The sequence below is a fragment of the Lissotriton helveticus genome, chromosome 4_1, assembly GCF_964261635.1.
Source record: "Lissotriton helveticus chromosome 4_1, aLisHel1.1, whole genome shotgun sequence".
NCBI classification, from domain to species: domain Eukaryota; kingdom Metazoa; phylum Chordata; class Amphibia; order Caudata; family Salamandridae; genus Lissotriton; species Lissotriton helveticus.
The window spans coordinates 1,477,051,826-1,477,073,323 of record NC_136063.1 but is presented as its reverse complement, the minus strand read 5'-3'; the positions used below and the strand labels follow the sequence as shown (position 1 = coordinate 1,477,073,323).

Below are 21,498 nucleotides of genomic sequence, written 5' to 3'. Positions count from 1 at the left end.
TTACCATTCCCCCAGGAACCCCCAACCATGCCCACAGTGGAAAGTTACCGGCTTAGGCCAAACGTGAACAAGGAGGCACAGAGGGATGAGCTACCACCTGCTAGATGGGTACACACTATCACAGTTTCAAGGTTGCGGTGCCGGGTCTCAGCGTCTCCTAACGTGGGAGCAGAGCTACACACTTGGATAGGTATGCAAGGGTGGAATGGCCTCATTAGTAAGTCAGAAGGCAACATTGAACGGAAGAGAAAATAATAACTAAAAACAGTGTTCGACGGAGTCAAGCAAAATGAATAACGGGGCCTAGTTCAGACACAACCTAATGGGGATTGTGAAATACAAAATGGAGTCACATTCGCTAACTGAAGCTTGTGCATTACAAGGATAACTCAGTGGATTGCATAACGTAAATACAAATGAGATGTCATTTAGCCACACACTGCCAATCTGCTATGGCACGAAATAAGTATATAATAAGAATGGGGTTTTTCAAACCTAACAAGCTCTAGGGATTGAAACATGTTAAACAAGCACCAGCAACTTTAGTCAAGGTCAAATAAATTTTTCATAAGTCACTGTTAAATTAAGTGATTTTTCACAGGATCACATGATGTTGAGCTAACACCAGGACTCGAACCCGGGTCCCCAGAACCAAAGTCAGCACCTATGGCAATAATGCCAAATCCACTCCTCCTTGAAGCCTCCAACGTTCCCACTAGTAGTCTAGGGGGATCACCCTAGACCCAGAACTTGACATGAAGAAACACATCTCAAGATCTGCTAAAAGTGCCTTTCTCAACCTAAAATTACTATACAAAATAAAACCCTTCCTCCCACCCAAGGACCTTCAACAAGCCACCCAAGCATTAGTCCTCTCCAGAATAGACCACGGGATCGCGACCTTGATGGGGACAGCAAAAACCCACCTTGCCCCCCTGAAGACTACACTCAACGCAGAAGCAAGAATGGTCTCCGGAATTAAGAAATTCGAGCACATTTCTCCAGCCCTCAGGGAACTCAGATGGCTCCCAGTGGAGTTGCGAGCCAGCTTTAGAACAGCCTGCCTCACGCACAAAGCCCTGCATACAGGTAAACCAGAATACCTGGCCGCCAAACTCAAAAGGGCAGGCCAGGCCAGAAACCTCAGGAGCTCCAGCTCTCTACTGCTCATCCCACCAAAAACTCGCAAGCAAAGAACCACAGTCAAATCTTTCGCTGGATATGCACCCAAAATCTGGAACTCCATCCCACCCCACATCAGAACAAAACCCTCGTTTTCAAAATTCTAGAGCCTACTCAAAGACCTCTTCCTGAACTGCATTTGAGGGAACTGACAGTCCCTGGACAGTCCAACAATTGACACTCCATCGTTACTAAAATGTGCACATACATTTTGATAGCCGATTTTATATGGTTGAATATTTTGTATGTATGGTTGAATATCAGACCCTACCCTCTGAAGCAGTTCAAGAAACCCTTCTATGTTTAATCTTTTTGATTCCTGATTATGTATGACTGAATATCAGATATCTGAATATCCTACCCCCGGCGTGTCTTCCCTGCAGCTATATGCCAGTCTCACGCCTGCCCTTACCCATATGTTCCCCCACTCTCCTGGATCTCATGTCTGCTCATTTGGTATACGTTGTATATGTTGTGAAGCGCTCTGATACCCTCTGGTCCAGCTAGCGCTATACAAAACTTCTAAAATTTAAAAATTTTAAAAATTAAAATATGAACGGAAAATGAGCGAGGCTTTAAAAAATTTAAACAAAAAGGTGTTCACTCTTACCTGCCAGAGAATGGAATCTTCAAGAAGGATACAACTGTATTAAATTCCTTGTATTGAAATGGAGTAGCTGTGAAGGTACAAACCAGGATAACCTTAAGGGGGAAGGGTTCAAGAGCGAGGCGAACAGCAGCAACCAAATGTTAAATGTTTTTTACAACTTTATGTATACAAAACTTGCGGAACTCCCTGGCATCTCTTCTGATGTCCCATTCATTGGAGGAACATCAGTGCTGGCGTCAAAGCAGTGCTCTGCTGCAGGAACTACATGCTGATTGGCAGTTCTGAATGACTACTCCAAACAGAGAGCTCTAACTCAAGATGGGGGTATGAAAAATAGGCAGCAAACGGAATTCCGTCATAGGAAGCAACCAGGGGCGCAACTAGACCCGAACTTCGGGGGGGTCGGGGGGGGGGCTAAGACTCCCAGCCAGGGCTGGCCCTAAAACTGGTTGTGCATGGTGCAACAGTCTTTTTGTGCGCCCCTTTCCCATTTCTCCTTCTCCATGAATTCCCTCACTACCACTCACCAACAATACACCTAATCTCTCTATAGCCCCTTTCTGACCAACATTTCACTTTTTTATAGGGCTACCCGTAGTTTGCTAACACTCAGTTCTGTGATCTGCATGATCTGCATGGTACTTGTTCTTTGTAGCAGGCACATTAGCCCTTTGCACTGTGTGGGTGACAGGAGTGTCCATGTGAGTGCACGGTGAGCGATGCAACAGTGTGAGAGTAGGGTGAGAGGAGTGACTGCAGGGTGAGTGAGGTGACCATATGAATGTGGGTGCAGATTTAAGTGCAGAGTGGGACAAATGAATGTATGGTCAGTGATGGGCTTGTTTGAGTGAGATTGCAGAGTGAGCAGTGAGAGGGACAGGTGAGTGAAGTGTCACATGAGCAGGGTGAGTAGTGTGCTCGTGTGACTATAGCACACTCCTTTATCTCACAGGAAATCTGTGATGGGCTTCATCTGGCAGCGGCATTGCAAAGTAATAGGGAAAAGGTCTTCAAACAGGTGTACTTTGATCCCCTCAAACATGACTTGGGATTGGTTGTGCACCGCATTCATAATAAGTTCTTTCTAGTAGTGGAAACATGTAAGTATGCCCTGAGGGGCTTCAGGTGATTGGGATGAGTGGCCCGGTCTGTGCGTGCGATCTAGAGGACCCTCTTTCTTTTTTAATTCTGTGACAATTTGGCATAAAAACAGTGTGACAAAGCCTCCGAAGGGACCTCAATATGCTTGCAGCAGAACCTCCTAGATTCTAATATTGGATCTCCAGGATCTGATTTCCAGATCCTCCAGGTAGTAGTTAAGATCAGCGTTACATTCTTTAAGTTCCAAGATTTTGCTGCGGCATGCTTCCAGCTCCTATTCTCTGGCATCGCTCGAAGTCCACTCTTTGCTCCAGTTTCCCCACCTCCCGGCGCATCTTTTTCATATTGTTGGCCATTTCCTTTTTCAGGGTCGCGACATCATCCCTCAACATGCTGAAGAGGGACTCCCTGAAACCCCGCATGACTGGGCCTTCCTCACGTGCGTCCTGCTCCTGAGCAGATTCCAGCGGTAGTCGCTCCGGGGAAGCATTATCTGGGGCCGGCCCGCACGTTTGGAGGGGGTTTTGGCTAAGAGGGCTTTAATGGAGTGGTCTTTTTTGTCCTAGTATTTGTCACTTTACTGTGCCTTTGTGACATTGGCTGAACCTGCTTCTGTTCATGCAGTTGATATCTCTCCACAGTTGGGCTGCTCCCCCTGCTTCTGTGGGGACACACTATCACAAAGATTTGGATAGTCCTGGAATGGCTCTCCGAGGTAGGCTACAAAATCAGGTAAATGTTCATTATCCTGGTCGCAGGCATTCCCCCAGAGTCTCACCAAGGTCAGCAGGGAAAGAGCGGGAAACCGGCCCTAAGAGTGTGTGATATTTGTGGGGGCGCCTCTCCAGTCAGCTGAGGGTCCCTCTGTGAATAAGCGCCAAGAGGCTCACTTCCTGGGGTGTTCTCCAGGCCCCCCCACAGCTGTTGCTACCTGCCTTGATATGGTCTCTAATTTCTCCTAGGCCACCAGTCCCAACTTTGAGTCCTTGGCTCCAGTTGTGCAGCCCTCTGTGCTGCTGCTCTCTCAAGGCACCGCTCCTTCACTGCAGGAGGGGGAGCTGGGCCTCCAAAAGGCAGGCCACGCTCACGAAGCAGGACAAGTCTTGATCTCGCTGCATAAGACCCTATAACCCGCACGGGCCAAAACCAGACCAGTTCCAGGGGATCGGGTCCTGCTAAGTTCCTCCCCAGCTCGCCCGTTCTGCCAAATGTCCTCAAGCGCAGATGCAGGGACTGACTCCAGGCCCAACTCTCCCCAATGTCACCGTCCACAGCGGCCTCCTACCACCTGGTACCTTCCGGCACTCTGCTGTGCAGGTAGCAGTGTCAAGGCCGCAGCCAAGATTGGGCTGGTTTTCCCCAGTGGACCGCCAGTCCGCTCACTCGCAGGGGTTCGGGGGAAGGTAAGACGCCTGACCGTCCCCCCTCCTCATCCCCTTGGCCCGGCTCCTCCAGGTTGCTGCGGCTCTTCCATGTAGCCAGTCACACACGGTGACCTGCAAGACCCACGGGGAAGGCAAGCAGTACACAGAGGCTGCCACGGAGCTCAGGGGTCGCCGCCAAGCCCTCCGTCTGCCATCTTGCCCAAGCAACTTCAAGCCTGCACCGCTCCGCCACGCAGTCTCCGGGCCTCTCTAGCTCGATGGAAGGGGGCCGGGAGGTGCCCCCCGACTGCCTCATCGCTGCCCCAAGCTCATTGTTTATCAGGCCCCGGTAATCTGCTTATTCATGTTGCAGCGGGCCAGAGCTCCAAAGATTTGCTCCTACAAGGGCGCCATCTTGGACACGCCACATGACATGGTTTTTATTGTGTATATTCTGTTGATCATGCTAATCACCTTTTTGACCTGCATATGTTTCCTAAATGCATCGCAGTTGCTTCAGGATAGAGCATGGTAGTTTCAATAAATATTGTAAGCTTTCTTTATGTCTCTTATTTATTTAATGTGCACATGTATGAGTGAGAGAACGAAAGGTGACGACCTGCTACCGTGATCCCTGATAGGGTCTAGAGTGTTGTGTTTTAGGACGCAAACTTACTTGTTTCTCTGGGAAGGTTAGGAGGGCAAGTAAGGCACTATGAGCTAGTCTGAATTTGGGCCCATAGGTACTGATGTGGTATGGTGACCCAGTTATTACATACTGATGTTCTGTGGTCCCAAGCATAGTTCTGTTTTTAAGCAGAATCCCTGTAACATTCTTCCCTGGTAGCAGACAAATTCAGCAATCTTGAATGGATTCTACCAGGGCGTCTTATAAAGAAGCATTGACATTCTTTTGTTTGTTGCTGTTCTATGGCATCCTTTGATCCTGTTTCTGTTGATCCTTACCAGGTTTTGGATTTCTTGAGGGATGATTTTTTGAAGGGGCTCCCTTCTTTGACACTCTCTGCTCAGTGGGCCTGCCTTAAAATCATGTAGATGTGTTGGGAGTGATGTGGTACACTGTTTATTGAAGAGTTTTCATCTACAGAACCCGGTTCCCTTGATTAAAGTTCCCTCTTGTGATTTACCAACTGTTTTGAGGGATTGCATTCTGAGCCTTTCGAACCTTTGGGTTTTGCTCATATGGTTTGGTTTCGTTGACAGTTAAATTAGTGTTTCTTTTAGCCATTACAAGTGCTAAACGGATTGGGGAGTTGGGTTCTCTGGTCATTACTTACCTATATATTAGAATTTTACCAGATAGAATGATTTTTCGCCCTGATCCTAAATTTGTTCCTAACATTAATTCTAAATGTATTACTGATTAGGAGTTGATTCTTAATGTAATTCAGACTTTTAAATTCTCTCTTTATTGCTTATGAGAGTGTTAATTTAGGTAAACAGGTGTCTGTATATTTCTTGAATTGATGGATTCAACAAGCCATTTCTTTGACATACAAGACAGTTGGAGAATCCACTCCTCAGATTCAGGACTGTTCCATCAAGTCGGTCTGCTCTTCCTGAGCTTAGATTGGTGGGGTGTCTATTCAGGAAATATGCCAGCCAGCTACCTGGAAATCCCATTACACATTTGCAAAACATTACAGGTTGGATGTGTTGACTAACAATTCTTATAATTTTGGTTTGAATGTTGTAAAAGTAGCAATAAAGTAATTTTTATTTCTGTATTAAAATTGTGTTACATAGAAAATTGGTGCAGTGTCATGTTTACGGAGCTTGTGCGATCTGCATATCGTATTGACTGGAGTAAGAGGGACCAATGAAGGCTTAATTAAACCATTACTAACCGGTAAACTTCATTACCCCAAATTAGGTCACCCACATCCCAGTCAGAACCCTTCCTTCGCTCCCTGCACCTCCTTTCTTTTGTGTCTGGATACTTACAGACGGGTGGGGGGCCTTAAGCGCCGAGACACCATTGTTGGTATTTGAGCGCTTTATAAATGTCATTATCATTATCATTAAGTCCATGTGGTTCATGGACATAAAGTTAGGAATTTCTTTTTAGAAGCATGGTATGGACGTGGTGGGCTGCCTCATGTCACATTGACTGGGACGAGGGGGGCCTAATTTGGGGTGATGAAGAATAGGCCTAACTTGTTATGTATAGAGTTCTCCGACCTGATTCGGTTTTGTGAATATTGAAAAAGCATAAACTTACACAAACATGTAAGTCAACCTTTCTGAATTAGGACTTCAGTGAGGAAGTTATTCCTTCCATGTTGGCACTCCAGCCGCAACTAGTGTGGGGGCCTGAAACATCATTCTCTGAGCCTCTTAAATTGAGAATTATCCCTGCTTTAAAAGTAATTCAATGTATTACAAAAATATGTATCAGTTTGTAATTCTCCTATAATATGAGGAGCATTTGTACATCTGAGACTAATTGATTTTTTTCCCCTGTGCATTTCTCTAGATACAAGAATTGGAAGGTATAGTAGGCTTAAAGTTAGAAGAATGCACAAAACTTGAAGGAGACAATGACAATCTTCAAAGAGATATGAATAACCTAATATGTAAGGTATGCTGCTAGTGCCATTTGTGTTTATAAACCAAGGTTTTAGGGCCTTATTTATGCAATCTGTGTAAGTTATTTCAAGTGTATGTAATGTTTTTGCATGGCCATGGGTTTCATCTGTTTGCTTCATTCATAAAACTGGCTGATTGTTGCATGCATAAAGAACACTTGTTAAAAGAAACTGGTGTTTGTCACTGGTATATTTATTAAAAAGTGACTGACAACATTTTTCCTAAAGACAGATGTAGGTATTTCATGCATTGTGTAAAATGCACAAGTTTTTTCTTACCATCCCTCTCCTATCAAAATGGGATGGATTAGTGAACTATCCCATAGCGAAACCAGGTCTTAACCTGAATCTTTTAAGTGGGAGTAACATGTGTTGAAAAATTCACTTAAGTTTAAGATATCCCCAACCACTGAATTGACACACCCCTCAAAACAACCACAAGTGTGAAATGGTAAATAAGCATCATGAGCCGATTCACATAGGTAAACTTAGACCTGAAGTCTCTAAGTTTAGACCTAGGGTCTTATACACAAAGGGCTTCCGCACTCATGGCGGAGGCCTTGCAGTCATGGGGGAGATGCGGCACTCAGGGCAGAATCTCTGCAATGAGTTGTGAGTAAATCTCCGCACTTGGGGCAGAATCTCCTCAATGAGAATTCTATTTGCAGAGATTCCGCCCTGAGTGCAGAGACTCCCCCACCACTGCCGGGTCCCCGCCACTAGTGTGAATTGTGAATTGCAGAGATTCTGCCCTGAGTGCGTAGACTCCCCACGTCTGCGAGCACGGAGGCCTTACCTGAATCAGGTGCCTAATGTCTAAGTTTAGATCTTAAGAGTAAGTTTAGACCTGAAGTTTAACGTCAGACCTGAATTCTAAGTTTATGCCTAAAGTTAGACTTCTGGTCTAAAGTTGGACTTCAGGTCTAAAGTTAGACGTTATGTCTAAATTTAGGGGCCGATTCTCAAACGTAATCTGAGCCAAAAGTCTAACTTTATGACTTTTCGTATTCACAGAAGTCACTTACAACTTTTTGTATTCACAAAAGTCATTTACCACTCATATCTTTACATCCACACTTGGGCTGGAATTTCCACACTCGGGGCGGAATCTCCGCACTCATTCAGAATCCCCGGAATCGGGCCAGAGTCTCCGAAATCGGACCGGAGTCTCCTCAACCAGGCCGGAATCTCCGCACTCGGCCGGATTATCATTGTCTACAATGCTAAACACCTGTGTAAGTGCTTACCATTCCCCACTATGCTCCAGCTGAAACACTGCAGCCCAACAGCCAATCCAGACCCTGCAGCAAATATAAAATCAGAGCTAACACATACAAACATTCTAACATGTCACTGAATGTGTTTGTTGATCTGCCTCTTGCCATGCGGCAAGAAGAGTTGAGGAGGAGAGAAGAGAGGATATTCAAAGGATTAACCTTTTTGGGATGTCCAGCCAAGATATCAGGGCCAGATACCGTTTCCCCCCCAGATGTCATCTTGGATATGGTTTGTGAGTGGGAGCAGGAACTTGACTCTGTGACCGGTCGCTCCCATGCCATCCCAGCCTATCTTAAGATCCTTGCTGCTCTCAATTTTTTGCTACAGGGTCATTCCAAAGGGTCTTCAGGGACCTTTTGGGAATCTCTCAGGCAAGCCAGTCTGAAAGCGTCGATCAGGTACTGAGCTGCATCAATACGAGAGCCCACCTCCACATATGAATGCCCAATTCACTGGACAGGAGTCAAAAGGCAGCTAGGGATTTCTATCTCATTTCCTACTTCCCACGTGAGCTGGGTGCAATTGATTGTACCCATGTGGCTCTTCAGCCACCCAACCGCATTGCACACATCTTCTGCAACAGATACTAATTGCATTCCATCAATGTGCAGGGTGTCTGTGATGCCAGTGGTAGATTAATTGATGTGCTAGCAGAGTTTCCAGGCAGTACCCATGACAGCTTTTTATTCCGCATGTCACCTCTTGTTCAGCGGATGGCTGCGGGAGAATATGGCTACATATGTCTACTGGGTAAGTACCAGGCACAAAACATGTGGGAAATGTATAAATGTAATGCATGAATGCCATCTTACATAAACAACCATTTTACAATAAGATTCATCATGCCACATACACAACCTCAACAGACACTGCATGTACCAACGTATAGATCATGTTCTGTACAGATGTAAGTGGGAAATGTAATAAATTGCCCGATTTTCCCTCCTCAGGTGATGCTGAGTATACAATCTGCCCTCAACTCTACACATCATACAGACGTTCAGGCACTGTATCTCAGCGTAGGTGCAATAGGGCACATATATGAACTCGAGCCATCATATAGCGTAATTTTGGTCTCCTGAGTCGCGATTCAGATGTCTTGACCATACGGGGGTGCTGATGTACGTCCCTGAAGTTGTGTGCAAGATCATATTAGCCTGTCGTGTCTTGCCCAACATAGCTAGCTTTAAGTCATGGCTTACACATACCTCTTGTACCTCTACTAGGTCTGAATTCGGACAACCGGACCATTGCACAGAACAGACGGTAGGGTATGCAAGTCCGTGATGGCGCTTTTTTTACCTGAGCAACCTGTTGTGTTACGGCCAAAATGTGGTTTGCAGCCTTTTGTTAATCAAAAGATTGGCCATGCATTATGTCATGTCCAGCTGTCAGAAATCAGTGTTGTCAATGTCCCTGAGGAATCCATTGCCTCAGAGGATTAAATGTATGTGCATGTCTGAGACCTCCCAGGACCTTTTGACAATGGTTGCCTGATTCACAAAAGGCCTAACTATTGCATTGTGGAGTATTTGCCCCCAACTGAATGGACTCCCCACAACTGAGGAGCCCCCATGTGAGTGATGATGAGCTGAGTGAATCAGGCCCTATGTGTCTGGGATACACAGCACTGCTTCCCCCGAATTTACCGTAACACTATAGTTAACTCTTCTGTTGATCGCAAAATATGGACTACATGTACGATAATGCAAAGGAGCAAACTCTCTGGGATGTGATTTTGTGCCTGGCCACTCCCTTTTCCCAGACCAAACATAATTTAATTGTCTCTTCTACCTTTTGTTTCACGTCTCTAATGTTCCTTTTATGTGTCATTTTTGGGATCTCTGCAGCTGAGGATGACTCAGAATGAACAGTAAATGGCTGCCAGCAAATTCCTGTGATGTATTTCCTGCTTACCACTTCCTGTATGTCATGTCCTGTATGAAAGAATGGGGTCTGGTCCATTTCTGAAACCTCCGGCTTGAGTGGCTCCACATACGGCGCATACCCTGACTGAGCAAGACCACACCTCAAGTGTTATGGACCTGGTGGAAGCTGAGGACATTGTAGGGGGGTAAAGAACTGACACCTCTGGCCTGTGGGAGGGGAGATCGACTCTCCCCCTGACTATTCACACCTTAATTTTGGTGAGGTGTCCCCAGGGCAGGCCACAACACAACCTGGGCCTGCCATCAGCCCCTTCCTGACTCTAGAGGCTTCCATTTCATCGGGTCTCCAGCTGCACCCCCTGCCACTAGTCCCCCTCCGAGTGGCTACCAGGAAGACCCCAACATAGGCTTTGACCCGAGACAAAACACAGCTCATGTTCAACCCAAACCCCTCCCAGTATTGTAACTTCTGTGGTTGCACCCCAGGAAGTGATGGGGGCATGTGAGGGTCAGCCAGACATGTCCTCTCGCATCATGCTGCAGATCTGCAATGAGGAGCGTATGATGCGAGAATAATTTGAAAGATCTATGGCCACCCTTACTGCCAGTGTCACTTCTTTGGTGTGAAGCCATGATGTCTGTCTTAGCCCAATGTCCTCCCAAACCACCATCAATATTTCCCCCTGTATGGTGCCCCACACTATTTCCCCCGTACTCCTTGTGTATTCTAACCCAGTGTGGTGCCTGGTCCAATCTAGGAGCCTGCTTCGGATTCAGAGGATGTGAACATTGTGGATATTGAGGATGATCAAAAGGACAGTTGACTTGTTGGACTTTGACTTTGTTTTGGACATTTATTTCCTTTGCCCCTTGTATATAGCCTGGTCCCCCTGATGCTTCCTGACGTGTTTTATTTATGTTGCCCTCCCCCTCCAAGTCCCCTAGTCCTTTCTGTTTAAAGAACATTATCTGCTTTCCTTTCTCCCTCCCAAACAGACTGAATATCTTTTTTTGCTCAAAACCATCTAATTTACATAAACTTACTTTTTTGGATCAAACTTTCTCTATCTTGTTAACTTCATTCTAAATGTTGTGTTCCAAGTATGGACATATACCTTGAGAGTAGAGTAGTTATTTGCTCTGCATATGATAGCTTGTTGCACTGATGGGGTTAAATTTTTACATGTGTCACCCACACACATTCATCCACACATCACTAGGCCACAAAAGGGTAAATATTTGGACATGCGTTAATAATATGCAACTTAGTCTTGACTAGTGAGGACATTCATCTTTTATTTACACATGTTCAGGATGATATTTCTTTCTGTGATCAGGAGGGATCGGGGATGCAACTTCGCAAAGTTGGTGGTGAGGATTGCTGTGAGTAAGTGCGTTTATGTTGTGGCCGAGGTGTGGGTTGGTGTGGTGCATCTGCATGTACAGGGCGAAGTTTCTCGACAGGGGCTGATTGTGTCTGTCCAGTTGTTTGGAGTGCCTGGACAGGGGGTGGTGGTGGATGTGCAGGTGGGGGGAGTGCCTGAACAGTGGGTGGTAGTGAATGTGCAGGGGGGGAGTGCCTGGACATCGGTGGGGGTGGATATGTAGGTGGGAGGAGTGCCTGGGCAGGGGGTGATGGTGGATGCGTACTCTTGCTTTGGGCCTGTGCAGTTTGTTGTACAGGTGTGTGGGTGTGATGTGGTGTGCTGCAGGTAGATGTGATAGCTTACCTCCCTGCGGTGAACTTGAAGGGAGACTTTGGATAAGATTCAGCATGTCCTCCATCATCTACCGGGCCAAGGCATGGTGTCTTGCACTCTCTTCCCTGTGGATGGATATAATGTCATTGATCTTCTTGGACATGCCTTACCAAGATATATCCATCCTGTCCCACACCTGGGTCAGTCTGTCCACAACCTGAGGGTTTTGCCGCATGTCCTGCAGTGCCTCGAACATATCTGACAGGGTAGCCCCAATGACATGAATGCCCTGCCAAAAACAAGAATAAGCGGGAGAACATGCACAACTTTTATATCTGTGATGTTCAAAGTACTCCATTTCTGTTGTGCTCACAGGGTATCACTCTCTTATCCAAGAGTATGGTAATTAATCTAGAAGCAGCGTACCCTGATAGAGTCCGCCCCCCTTGGCACTACTAGATTCCCGTAATCCGGGGTTGATTGATTATTCAATGTTGAACATAAATTAAACACAACATGTTTTTCAACAGGTAGACGATGTTCAATCGGTTTCTTTCTTATTGAATTAAATTTTCATTCATTGCTTGGTATCAGCAATAATGTGGATCCATAACACTGTTTAGACACAATCCTCTTTCCTTTTTCTCCATCCCTCCTGATGCATTTCGGGCAATGAGCCCTTCGTCAGGGGCCAGTTCTAGAGGAATACATATGTTCAAAAGAATGAGGAAAACCAAAACATCAAACAATCCATGGTCATCCGGCATACGTTGGTGTGGTGAACGATGGTTACGGGCTAACCTAGTGTTTTGATTGCAGACTTTAAATGTTAAGAATAATAGCCTACTCCATGCGATAAATATACCGATTGGTCCAAGTTAAAGCAGTGATGAAAATAGTGACCCAATCATGCCAAAACCTCCTTGTTGTAACCATGCCTCTAAACATAATCATGCTGAAAAGTCTCATCTAAATTAAACAACCAGATAGTCCTTAAAACCAGGTGAATAATGTGGGGTTAGACATATATTACACGGGTCAATGATATGAGTGGTATCAGCCCTCACTATGGTGAAAAACCATGTCAGTATACAACCGTATAGTAACCCATCCAAGAAAACTAGTTAAGACCAGTGAAGTGGTGGGGTTAAAAATCATGAATAATGAGTGTACTGTGCAAGAAAATTATTTTTGCTGTGCCAAGAGTAAAAATCTTCATATTTTTATTAAATTCGCCTGAATAACAACCTCCATAACATCAACGTGGTGAGCCTAAGCCGTCTATACCGTGATGAATGTTATTCAAGGAATTGTGCTTGAAACAGTACAACAATTGGCAAGAGAGACACGTATATGCCTGAAATATGGGTTACGCATAGCACGAGTTCAACAGTTTCAAAAGTAACATATACATGCCTGGAATGCGAGTAATGCATTACGCGTGTTCAACAATTTAAAAAGTCGCTAATACATACCTGAAATACGAGATACATATAGCGCGGGAACGTGCATTGTTAAACAGCTGTTACTTGCAGGAGACGGCTTCAAATCGACTTTGCTGGGAAATTGTTAGAACTGAGCGCGGTAGGCTCCTGGGATTATGATGCCGGTGTAATAACCAGAGAAAACAGACTGTCAGGATTAACTCAGCTACAGAGGAAACAAGTGTGTGGGCCATATTGAAATGTAGCATATTCTGGGCAAAACAAGGTTATAGGTCCTGAGGGAGCGTAAAAATGGTGTAAAATCTGTGACCAGGGTAAACACACGGAATGCGGTGTGGCAACTTAATGAGGAATATAAACGGGACCATATAGGAAAGTGCGGAAAGTTAGACAAAGGTGGCAACATGCCTAGATGTCAAAAGGTGAACATTGAGAAATCATAGGGGCAATGGACTGTTAAAAAGAGCGATCAGCAGAGATGACAACACAATATTAGCGAGCAATAGTCATAGTTTAAACATATAAACAGGTATACAGTAGAGGACCAGGACAAGCACCAGACTCAGGCAAAAAGGGAACAACAAATGTAAACGTACAGGTGTCAATCAACGAGTATACAAGTCATTCTAAAGATAACATAAAAATTCCATCCTGTCATTCAGCCCATTGGACTTCAAAGCATCGAGGCGTTTAATTCAGAAATGTTCCCTCTAGAGCAAAGTGTTGTTGTTGTCTCTGCCTTCTTTCTTCTCCATGGTCTCTAGGATCAGATATTTGAGTTGGCTCATGTTGTGGGTATTTTCTACAAAATGGCTGGCTACAACCTACTTTATATTTCTGGTACGAATGCTGCTCTTGTGCTCAATGACTCTTACATTGATTTTCCTTTCAGTTTTACCCACATATACTAGCCCGCAGGGGCATTTCAGCAGGTATACAACATTTTTGGCATTGCAGTTACTGGAAACTTTAAGGTCAATTTTAGTACCCTTCATGGGATGAGCGATCCAAGAGCCTTTAATGATGTTATTACAGTTGTTACAATTGTAACATGGGGGTCGTGTCTTTGCAACCTATTCTCTGTGGATTCTCTTTCTTCTGAGAAAGTATTTCTTTGAGGTTTTTCCCTCTTTGATACACAACGATGGGTGTTTCTGCAAAGTTATCCTTGAAGTCAGGTTCCATAGATAATATAGGTCAGTTGCGAATGATGGATTTCTTGTATTGGCCACTCATTGTGGAGAACTTGGATACCACTAGCATATGTTTGCTTTCTTTCTTTTGTACTTTGGCTAGCAGTACATTTCTAGTTTTAGTTGTACTTTGTGCGTTAGCCTGTTCCAAATCTTTTTTAGGGTAACCTCGATCTTCTAATCTTTTTTGCATTATTTCCACTTGATTGTCTGATGTATCTGGATTGGAAACTATCCTCTTGGCTCTGAGTAGTTGATAATATGGAAGATGATTTTTTAATGATTTTTGATGAAAGCTGTTGTAGTGTAGCATGCTGTTCCTGTCAGTAGGTTTTTTTAAAAATGTTGGTTTCTAGTCTGTTGTTTACTTTACTGACATCTAAAAAAGTGATTGAGTTTTTAGCAATGTTAAAAGTGAATTGTATTCTGTCATTTATGGCGTTCAGGGTGGTTAGTGCAGCGCAACTCAGTCTCAGGAAGAATACAGCGTTGCCCTAACCACTCTGAACACCATAAATGACAGAATACAATTAACTTTTAACATTGATGAGAACTCTATCACTGTGAGGGAGTGATGTCTGTTTTGGGGTGAGGGAGAGCTGTGGCAGGTTAGTGCTATGCTGAGGACAGGCAATCATGGGTTTTTGATGTTGAGGCACTTTGCTGGGCAGGGGGGGGTGGCTTTGCACATCTTGGGCAGTGTAACACATTTTCTGGTCAAGGCATCTGACTTGTCATCCTCTGTGAGAAGGGCCAGATAGTCTCCACCATCCTCCACTTCAGCAGCCTCCGCTGGCACTTCCTCCTCCTCCTCCTCTTGTGCAGTATTTGCAGCTGAAATTGCTGCTTGCAAGAGTAGTGTATTCTCCCCTTCGATTGCTCGTCGCCACCACTGGTGGAAGGTCCATTCTCATCGTCATCATCCCCTGGAAGACAGAGGTTGCAACAGGATAAGTAATTGACCCAGCATATGATGTGGTGCAACACAAGGGTTGATTTTACTGTACTTTGCATCAACCCATGATGCACATGTGACCTGGTTTGGGTACACCTACACTTGACAGTTCACACCATAGCATTGAGGTGTGGAATGGAGATGTACAATGCACAAGTAAACTCACCAGCTCCAGCCCTGTGTTGCTTTGCGATCCCCCCTGATGTCAGCTGCTGAACCTGGCCTCTCATAGGTGTAGCTGAAGAAGAGGTCTGCGATCCAACAGCTTGAGAGGGAAGTGCCACTATACTGTATGATCTGCATTACTAATACGCTAACAGGCATACGTGACATGTACATAACTGAAATAGTATATATTAAACTTTTTACACACCAACTACGGATGCAATACAGAAGGGGATTTGCATATTTGGAATGAATTTGGGAATAATAGGGAAACACTTTATGGCATGCTTACCTGATGGACCGATGCGTTTGGGTTTCACTGCTGCAGCCTTGCATATCCCGGGATGGTGTTGTCTGTAGCACTGGTGGTATCCTGTCAGCAGCTGTTTTGGGACATACATGTCCATATTTAAGTACATAGAATGAGAATGATAGCAATGAGTTAACATGTATATGACACTTTCATAGACCATTGACATGCCATTTAGGACTGGGAGATACCATCTTTGTTATGTTCAATCTTTGTGTGTCCTCTGTTCCCATTATACATGTACGACATCATCCAGTTGTGGCTACTCCACTTCATATAACACAATATAATCTATTATGTACATACTGCACTCACTTGCCATACATTTAGTGTCATCCTTTCACTAGTCACCATGGTGTGCCAAATTTGGGCAAATTGTGATTAGGGACAACAGTGATGTTGAACACATACAACATACTTCAGACATGAAATCCACATTTTATGAGCATGAGCATTCGGCCAACTAGCCCAACAGGTACCTCCAATAAGCGCCACAGAGCTGCGTTGCAGAGTGTTGTAAAAAGGGGTCTGGCCTCTGAATACCTCTGCAACGCAGCTCCCTGGCACATGTTGGAGGTACCTGGTGGGCTAGTTGGCCCCCAGGGACCCTCAGGATTGAAGAGGAATTAATTCCCCAACTTAAAACACCCACAGGGCATGTGCCACAGAGCGTGTTTGCACACAAGTCAACTCAGGCCCCGCATCCTTCCTTCACCACTGTGCAAACGCGCCCCCTGGTGAGTTGTAAGTTGGGGAATTAATTCCCCTTCAATACTGAGGGTCCCTGGGGCCAACTAGCCCATCAGGTACCTCCAGTATGCACCAGGGAGCTGCATTGCAGAGAGGTGTTCAGAGGCCACACCCCTTTCTTTCACCTCTCTGCAACGCAGCTCTTTGGCGCTTACTGGAGGTACCTAGTGGGCTAGGTTGACCCTAGGGACCCTCAGGATTCAAGGGGACTTTATCTCCCAACTTAAAACACCCACAGTGGTGAAGGGAGGGGATGGGGCCTGAGGTGACGTGTGCAAACACGTCCTGTGGCGCGTTTTAAGTTGGGGAAATAATTCCCCTTCAATTCTGAGGGCCTCTGGGGGCCAAGTAGCCCACCAGGTGCTTCCAGTAAGCACCACTGCGCTGCGTAGCAGAGAGGTGGTCCAGGCCGTGCCCCTTTTTACACCTCTCTGCAACGCAGCTCTGTGGTGCTTACTGGAGGTACCTAGTGGCCTAGTTGGACCCTAAGGACCCTCAGTATTCAAGGGGACTTAATCTTCCAACTTAAAACAGCCACAGGGCATGTTTCCAGAGTGGTGAAGGTAGGGGACCGGGCCTGAGGTGACGTGTGCAAACATGCCCTGTGGCGCGTTTTAAGTTGGGGAAATAATTCTCCTTCAATCCTGAGGGCCACTGGGAGCCAACTGACCCACCAGGTGCTTCCAGTAAGCGCCACTGCGCTGCATTGCAGAGATGTCCAGGCCGTGCCCCTTTTTACACCTCTCTGCAACGCAGCTCTGTGCCGCTTACTGGAGGTACCTAGGGCTAGTTGGACCCTAACAACCATCAGGATTCAAGGGGACTTAATCTCTCAACTTAAAACGGCCATAGGGCGTGTTTACACAGTGGTGAAGGGAGGGGACGGGGCCTGAGGTAACATGTGTGCAAACACGTCCTGTGGCTTGTTTTAAGTTGGGGAATTAATTACTCTTCAAACCTAAGGTCCCCTGGGCCAACTACTCTCAAATTACAATTTTAGACCACCAGGTACCTCCAGTAAGCGCCACGGAGCAGCGTTGCAGAGTGTTGTAAAAGGGGCGTGGCCTCTGAACACCTCTCTGCAACGCAGCTCTCTGGCGCATACTGGAGGTACTTGGTGGGCTAGTTGGCCCTCAGGGACCCTCAGGATTGAAGAGGAATTAATTCCCCAAATTAAAAAGCGCCACAGGTCGTGTTTGCAGATATGTCACCTAAGACCCTGCCCCCTTCCTTCACCAATATGCAAACGCGCCCCCTGGTGAGTTGTAAGTTGGGGAATTAATTCTCCTTCAATACTCAATCAGGGTCCCTGAGGGCCAACTAGCCCACCAAGTATCTCCAGTATGCGCCAGGGAGCTAGCTGCGTTGCAGACAGGTGTTCAGAGGCCATGCCCCTTTTTACACTTCTCTGCAAAGCAGCTCTTTGGCGCTTACTGGAGGTACCTGGTGGGCTACTTGGACCCTAGCGACCATCAGGATTCATGGGGACTTAATCTCTCAACTTAAAACGGCCATAGGGCGTGTTTACACATTGGTGAAGGGAGGGGACGGGGCCTGAGCTTACGTGTGCAAACACGTCCTGTGGCTCGTTTTAAGTTGGGAAATTAATTCCTCTTCAAACCTGAGGTCCCCTGGGCCAACTACTCTCAAATTACAATTCTAGCCCACCAGGTACCTCCAGTAAGAGCCACGGAGCTGCGTTGCAGAGTGTTGTAAAAGGGGCGTGGCCTCTGAACACCTCTCTGCAACGCAGCTCTCTGGCGCATACTGGAGGTACTTGGTGGGCTAGTTGGCCCTCAGGGACCCTCAGGATTGAAGAGGAATTAATTCCCCAAATTAAAAAGAGCCACAGGGCGTGTTTGCAGGTATGTCACCTCAGACCCCGCCCCCTTCCTTCACCAATACGCAAACGCGCCCCCTGGCGAGTTGTAAATTGGGGAATTATTTCTCCTTTAATACTCAATCAGGGTCCCTGAGGGCCAACTAGCCCACCAAGTATCTCCAGTATGCGCCAGGGAGCTGCGTTGCAGACAGGTGTTCAGAGGCCATGCCCCTTTTTACACTTCTCTGCAAAGCAGCTCTTTGGTGCTTACTGGAGGTACCTGGTGGGCTACTTGGACCCTAGCGACCATCAGGATTCAAGGGGACTTAATCTCTCCACTGAAAACGGCCATAGGGTGTGTTTACACAGTGGTGAAGGGAGGGGACGGGGCCTGAGGTGACATGTGTGCAAACACGTCCTGTTGCTCGTTTTAAGTTGGGGAATTAATTCCTCTTCAAACCTGAGGTCCCCTGGGCCAACTACTCTCAAATTACAATTCTAGCCCACCAGGTACCTCCAGTAAGAGCCACGGAGCTGCGTTGCAGAGTGTTGTAAAAGGGGCGTGGCCTCTGCGCACCTCTCTGCAACGCAGCTCTCTGGTGCATACTGGAGGTACTTGGTGGGCTAGTTGGCCCCCAGGGACCCTCAGGATTGAAGAGGAATTAATTCCCCAAATTAAAAAGCGCCACAGGTCGTGTTTGCAGATATGTCACCTAAGACCCTGCCCCCTTCCTTCACCAATATGCAAACGCGCCCCCTGGTGAGTTGTAAGTTGGGGAATTAATTCTCCTTCAATACTCAATCAGGGTCCCTGAGGGCCAACTAGCCCACCAAGTATCTCCAGTATGCGCCAGGGAGCTAGCTGCGTTGCAGACAGGTGTTCAGAGGCCATGCCCCTTTTTACACTTCTCTGCAAAGCAGCTCTTTGGCGCTTACTGGAGGTACCTGGTGGGCTACTTGGACCCTAGCGACCATCAGGATTCATGGGGACTTAATCTCTCAACTTAAAACGGCCATAGGGCGTGTTTACACATTGGTGAAGGGAGGGGACGGGGCCTGAGCTTACGTGTGCAAACACGTCCTGTGGCTCGTTTTAACTTGGGAAATTAATTCCTCTTCAAACCTGAGGTCCCCTGGGCCAACTACTCTCAAATTACAATTCTAGCCCACCAGGTACCTCCAGTAAGAGCCACGGAGCTGCGTTGCAGAGTGTTGTAAAAGGGGCGTGGCCTCTGAACACCTCTCTGCAACGCAGCTCTCTGGCGCATACTGGAGGTACTTGGTGGGCTAGTTGGCCCCCAGGGACCCTCAGGATTGAAGAGGAATTAATTCCCCAAATTAAAAAGAGCCACAGGGCGTGTTTGCAGGTATGTCACCTCAGACCCCGCCCCCTTCCTTCACCAATACGCAAACGCGCCCCCTGGCGAGTTGTAAATTGGGGAATTATTTCTCCTTTAATACTCAATCAGGGTCCCTGAGGGCCAACTAGCCCACCAAGTATCTCCAGTATGCGCCAGGGAGCTGCGTTGCAGACAGGTGTTCAGAGGCCATGCCCCTTTTTACACTTCTCTGCAAAGCAGCTCTTTGGCGCTTACTGGAGGTACCTGGTGGGCTACTTGGACCCTAGCGACCATCAGGATTCAAGGGGACTTAATCTCTCAACTGAAAACGGCCATAGGGCGTGTTTACACAGTGGTGAAGGGAGGGGACGGGGCCTGAGGTGACATGTGTGCAAACACGTCCTGTTGCTCGTTTTAAGTTGGGGAATTAATTCCTCTTCAAACCTGAGGTCCCCTGGGCCAACTACTCTCAAATTACAATTCTAGCCCACCAGGTACCTCCAGTAAGAGCCACGGAGCTGCGTTGCAGAGTGTTGTAAAAGGGGCGTGGCCTCTGCGCACCTCTCTGCAACGCAGCTCTCTGGTGCATACTGGAGGTACTTGGTGGGCTAGTTGGCCCCCTGGGACCCTCAGGATTGAAGAGGAATTATTTCCCCAAATTAAAAAGCGCCACAGGGCGTGTTTGCAGATATGTCACCTCAGACCCCGCCACTTTCCTTCACCAATATGCAAACGCGCCCCCTGGCGAGTTGTAAATTGGGGAATTAATTCTCCTTCAATACTCAATCAGGGTCCCTGAGGGCCAACTAGCCCACCAAGTATCTCCAGTATGCGCCAGGGAGCTGCGTTGCAGACAGGTGTTTACAGGCCATGCCCCTTTTTACACTTCTCTGCAACGCAGCTCTTTGGCGCTTACTGGAGGTACCTGGTGGGCTACTTGGACCCTAGGGACCCTCAGGAAACAAGGGGACTTAATCTCCCAAATTAAAACGGCAACAGGGTGCGTTTACACAGTGGTGAAGGGAGGGGATGGGGCCTGAGGTGATGTGTGCAAACACGCCCTGTGGCGCTGTTAGACCTGGCATCATTGGCGTGAGTCTCCCTTCCATTTTTTGACGGATTGCCTCCTCTGTTTTGATATGTTTTTGCTGGTTATATGCTTTGGGCACTATGCCCCTGCTATTCAGTGCCACACTACAAGTGCTCCCTATGTTAAATTGATGTACTAATTGGTGATTCCATGATTGGGTTATTTGATTTACCTGTCAGCCCCTTTATACAGTGCACCATGTGTGCCTAGGGCTGCTGGTGGGCTTGCAGCACTGGTTGAGCCACCCACAGAAGCAGCTTGTAAAGTGTGTCTCAGGCCTGCCATTGCAAGGCCTGTGTGCAGTCTAGGGTAAACATCCTTTACAACGCAACTTTTACCACGCAGTGCCTTTACGACGCAACTTTTACAACGCAAACCATTACAACGCATTGCGCTGGGGGGCGCTCTAGGATAGGCAATAGGTTTAATGTACTATCCAACACCTTCCCTACTATCCACGGGGACTGGAGTTGGAATAGTAAATTAAACTATTCACTATCCAGCGCCCAAAAGCACTATGCGTTGTAAAGGTATTCGTTGTAAATACCGCATTGTAAAGGCATGCGATGTAAACGCATGCGTTGTAATGTCATACATCCGCAGTCTAGTACTGCCATGTCGACTTGGCAAGTGCACCCCCTTGCCGGCCCCTAAACCTTCCCTTTGCTTCATGTTAGACACCCCTATGGTAGGCC

At 46.7% G+C, this 21,498-nt stretch overlaps 1 protein-coding gene across 1 annotated transcript in view; it reads left to right on the top strand.

Moving 5' to 3' along the window:
- The window catches only part of CAGE1 (cancer antigen 1), a 1,568,844-nt gene that overhangs the window by 1,087,558 nt on the left and 459,788 nt on the right, over positions 1-21,498 (top strand). Inside the window, exon 12 of the mRNA XM_078688067.1 lies at positions 6,755-6,859. Within this exon, the coding sequence (XP_078544193.1) occupies positions 6,755-6,859 (105 nt within the window). The remainder of the gene's footprint in view (positions 1-6,754; positions 6,860-21,498) is intronic.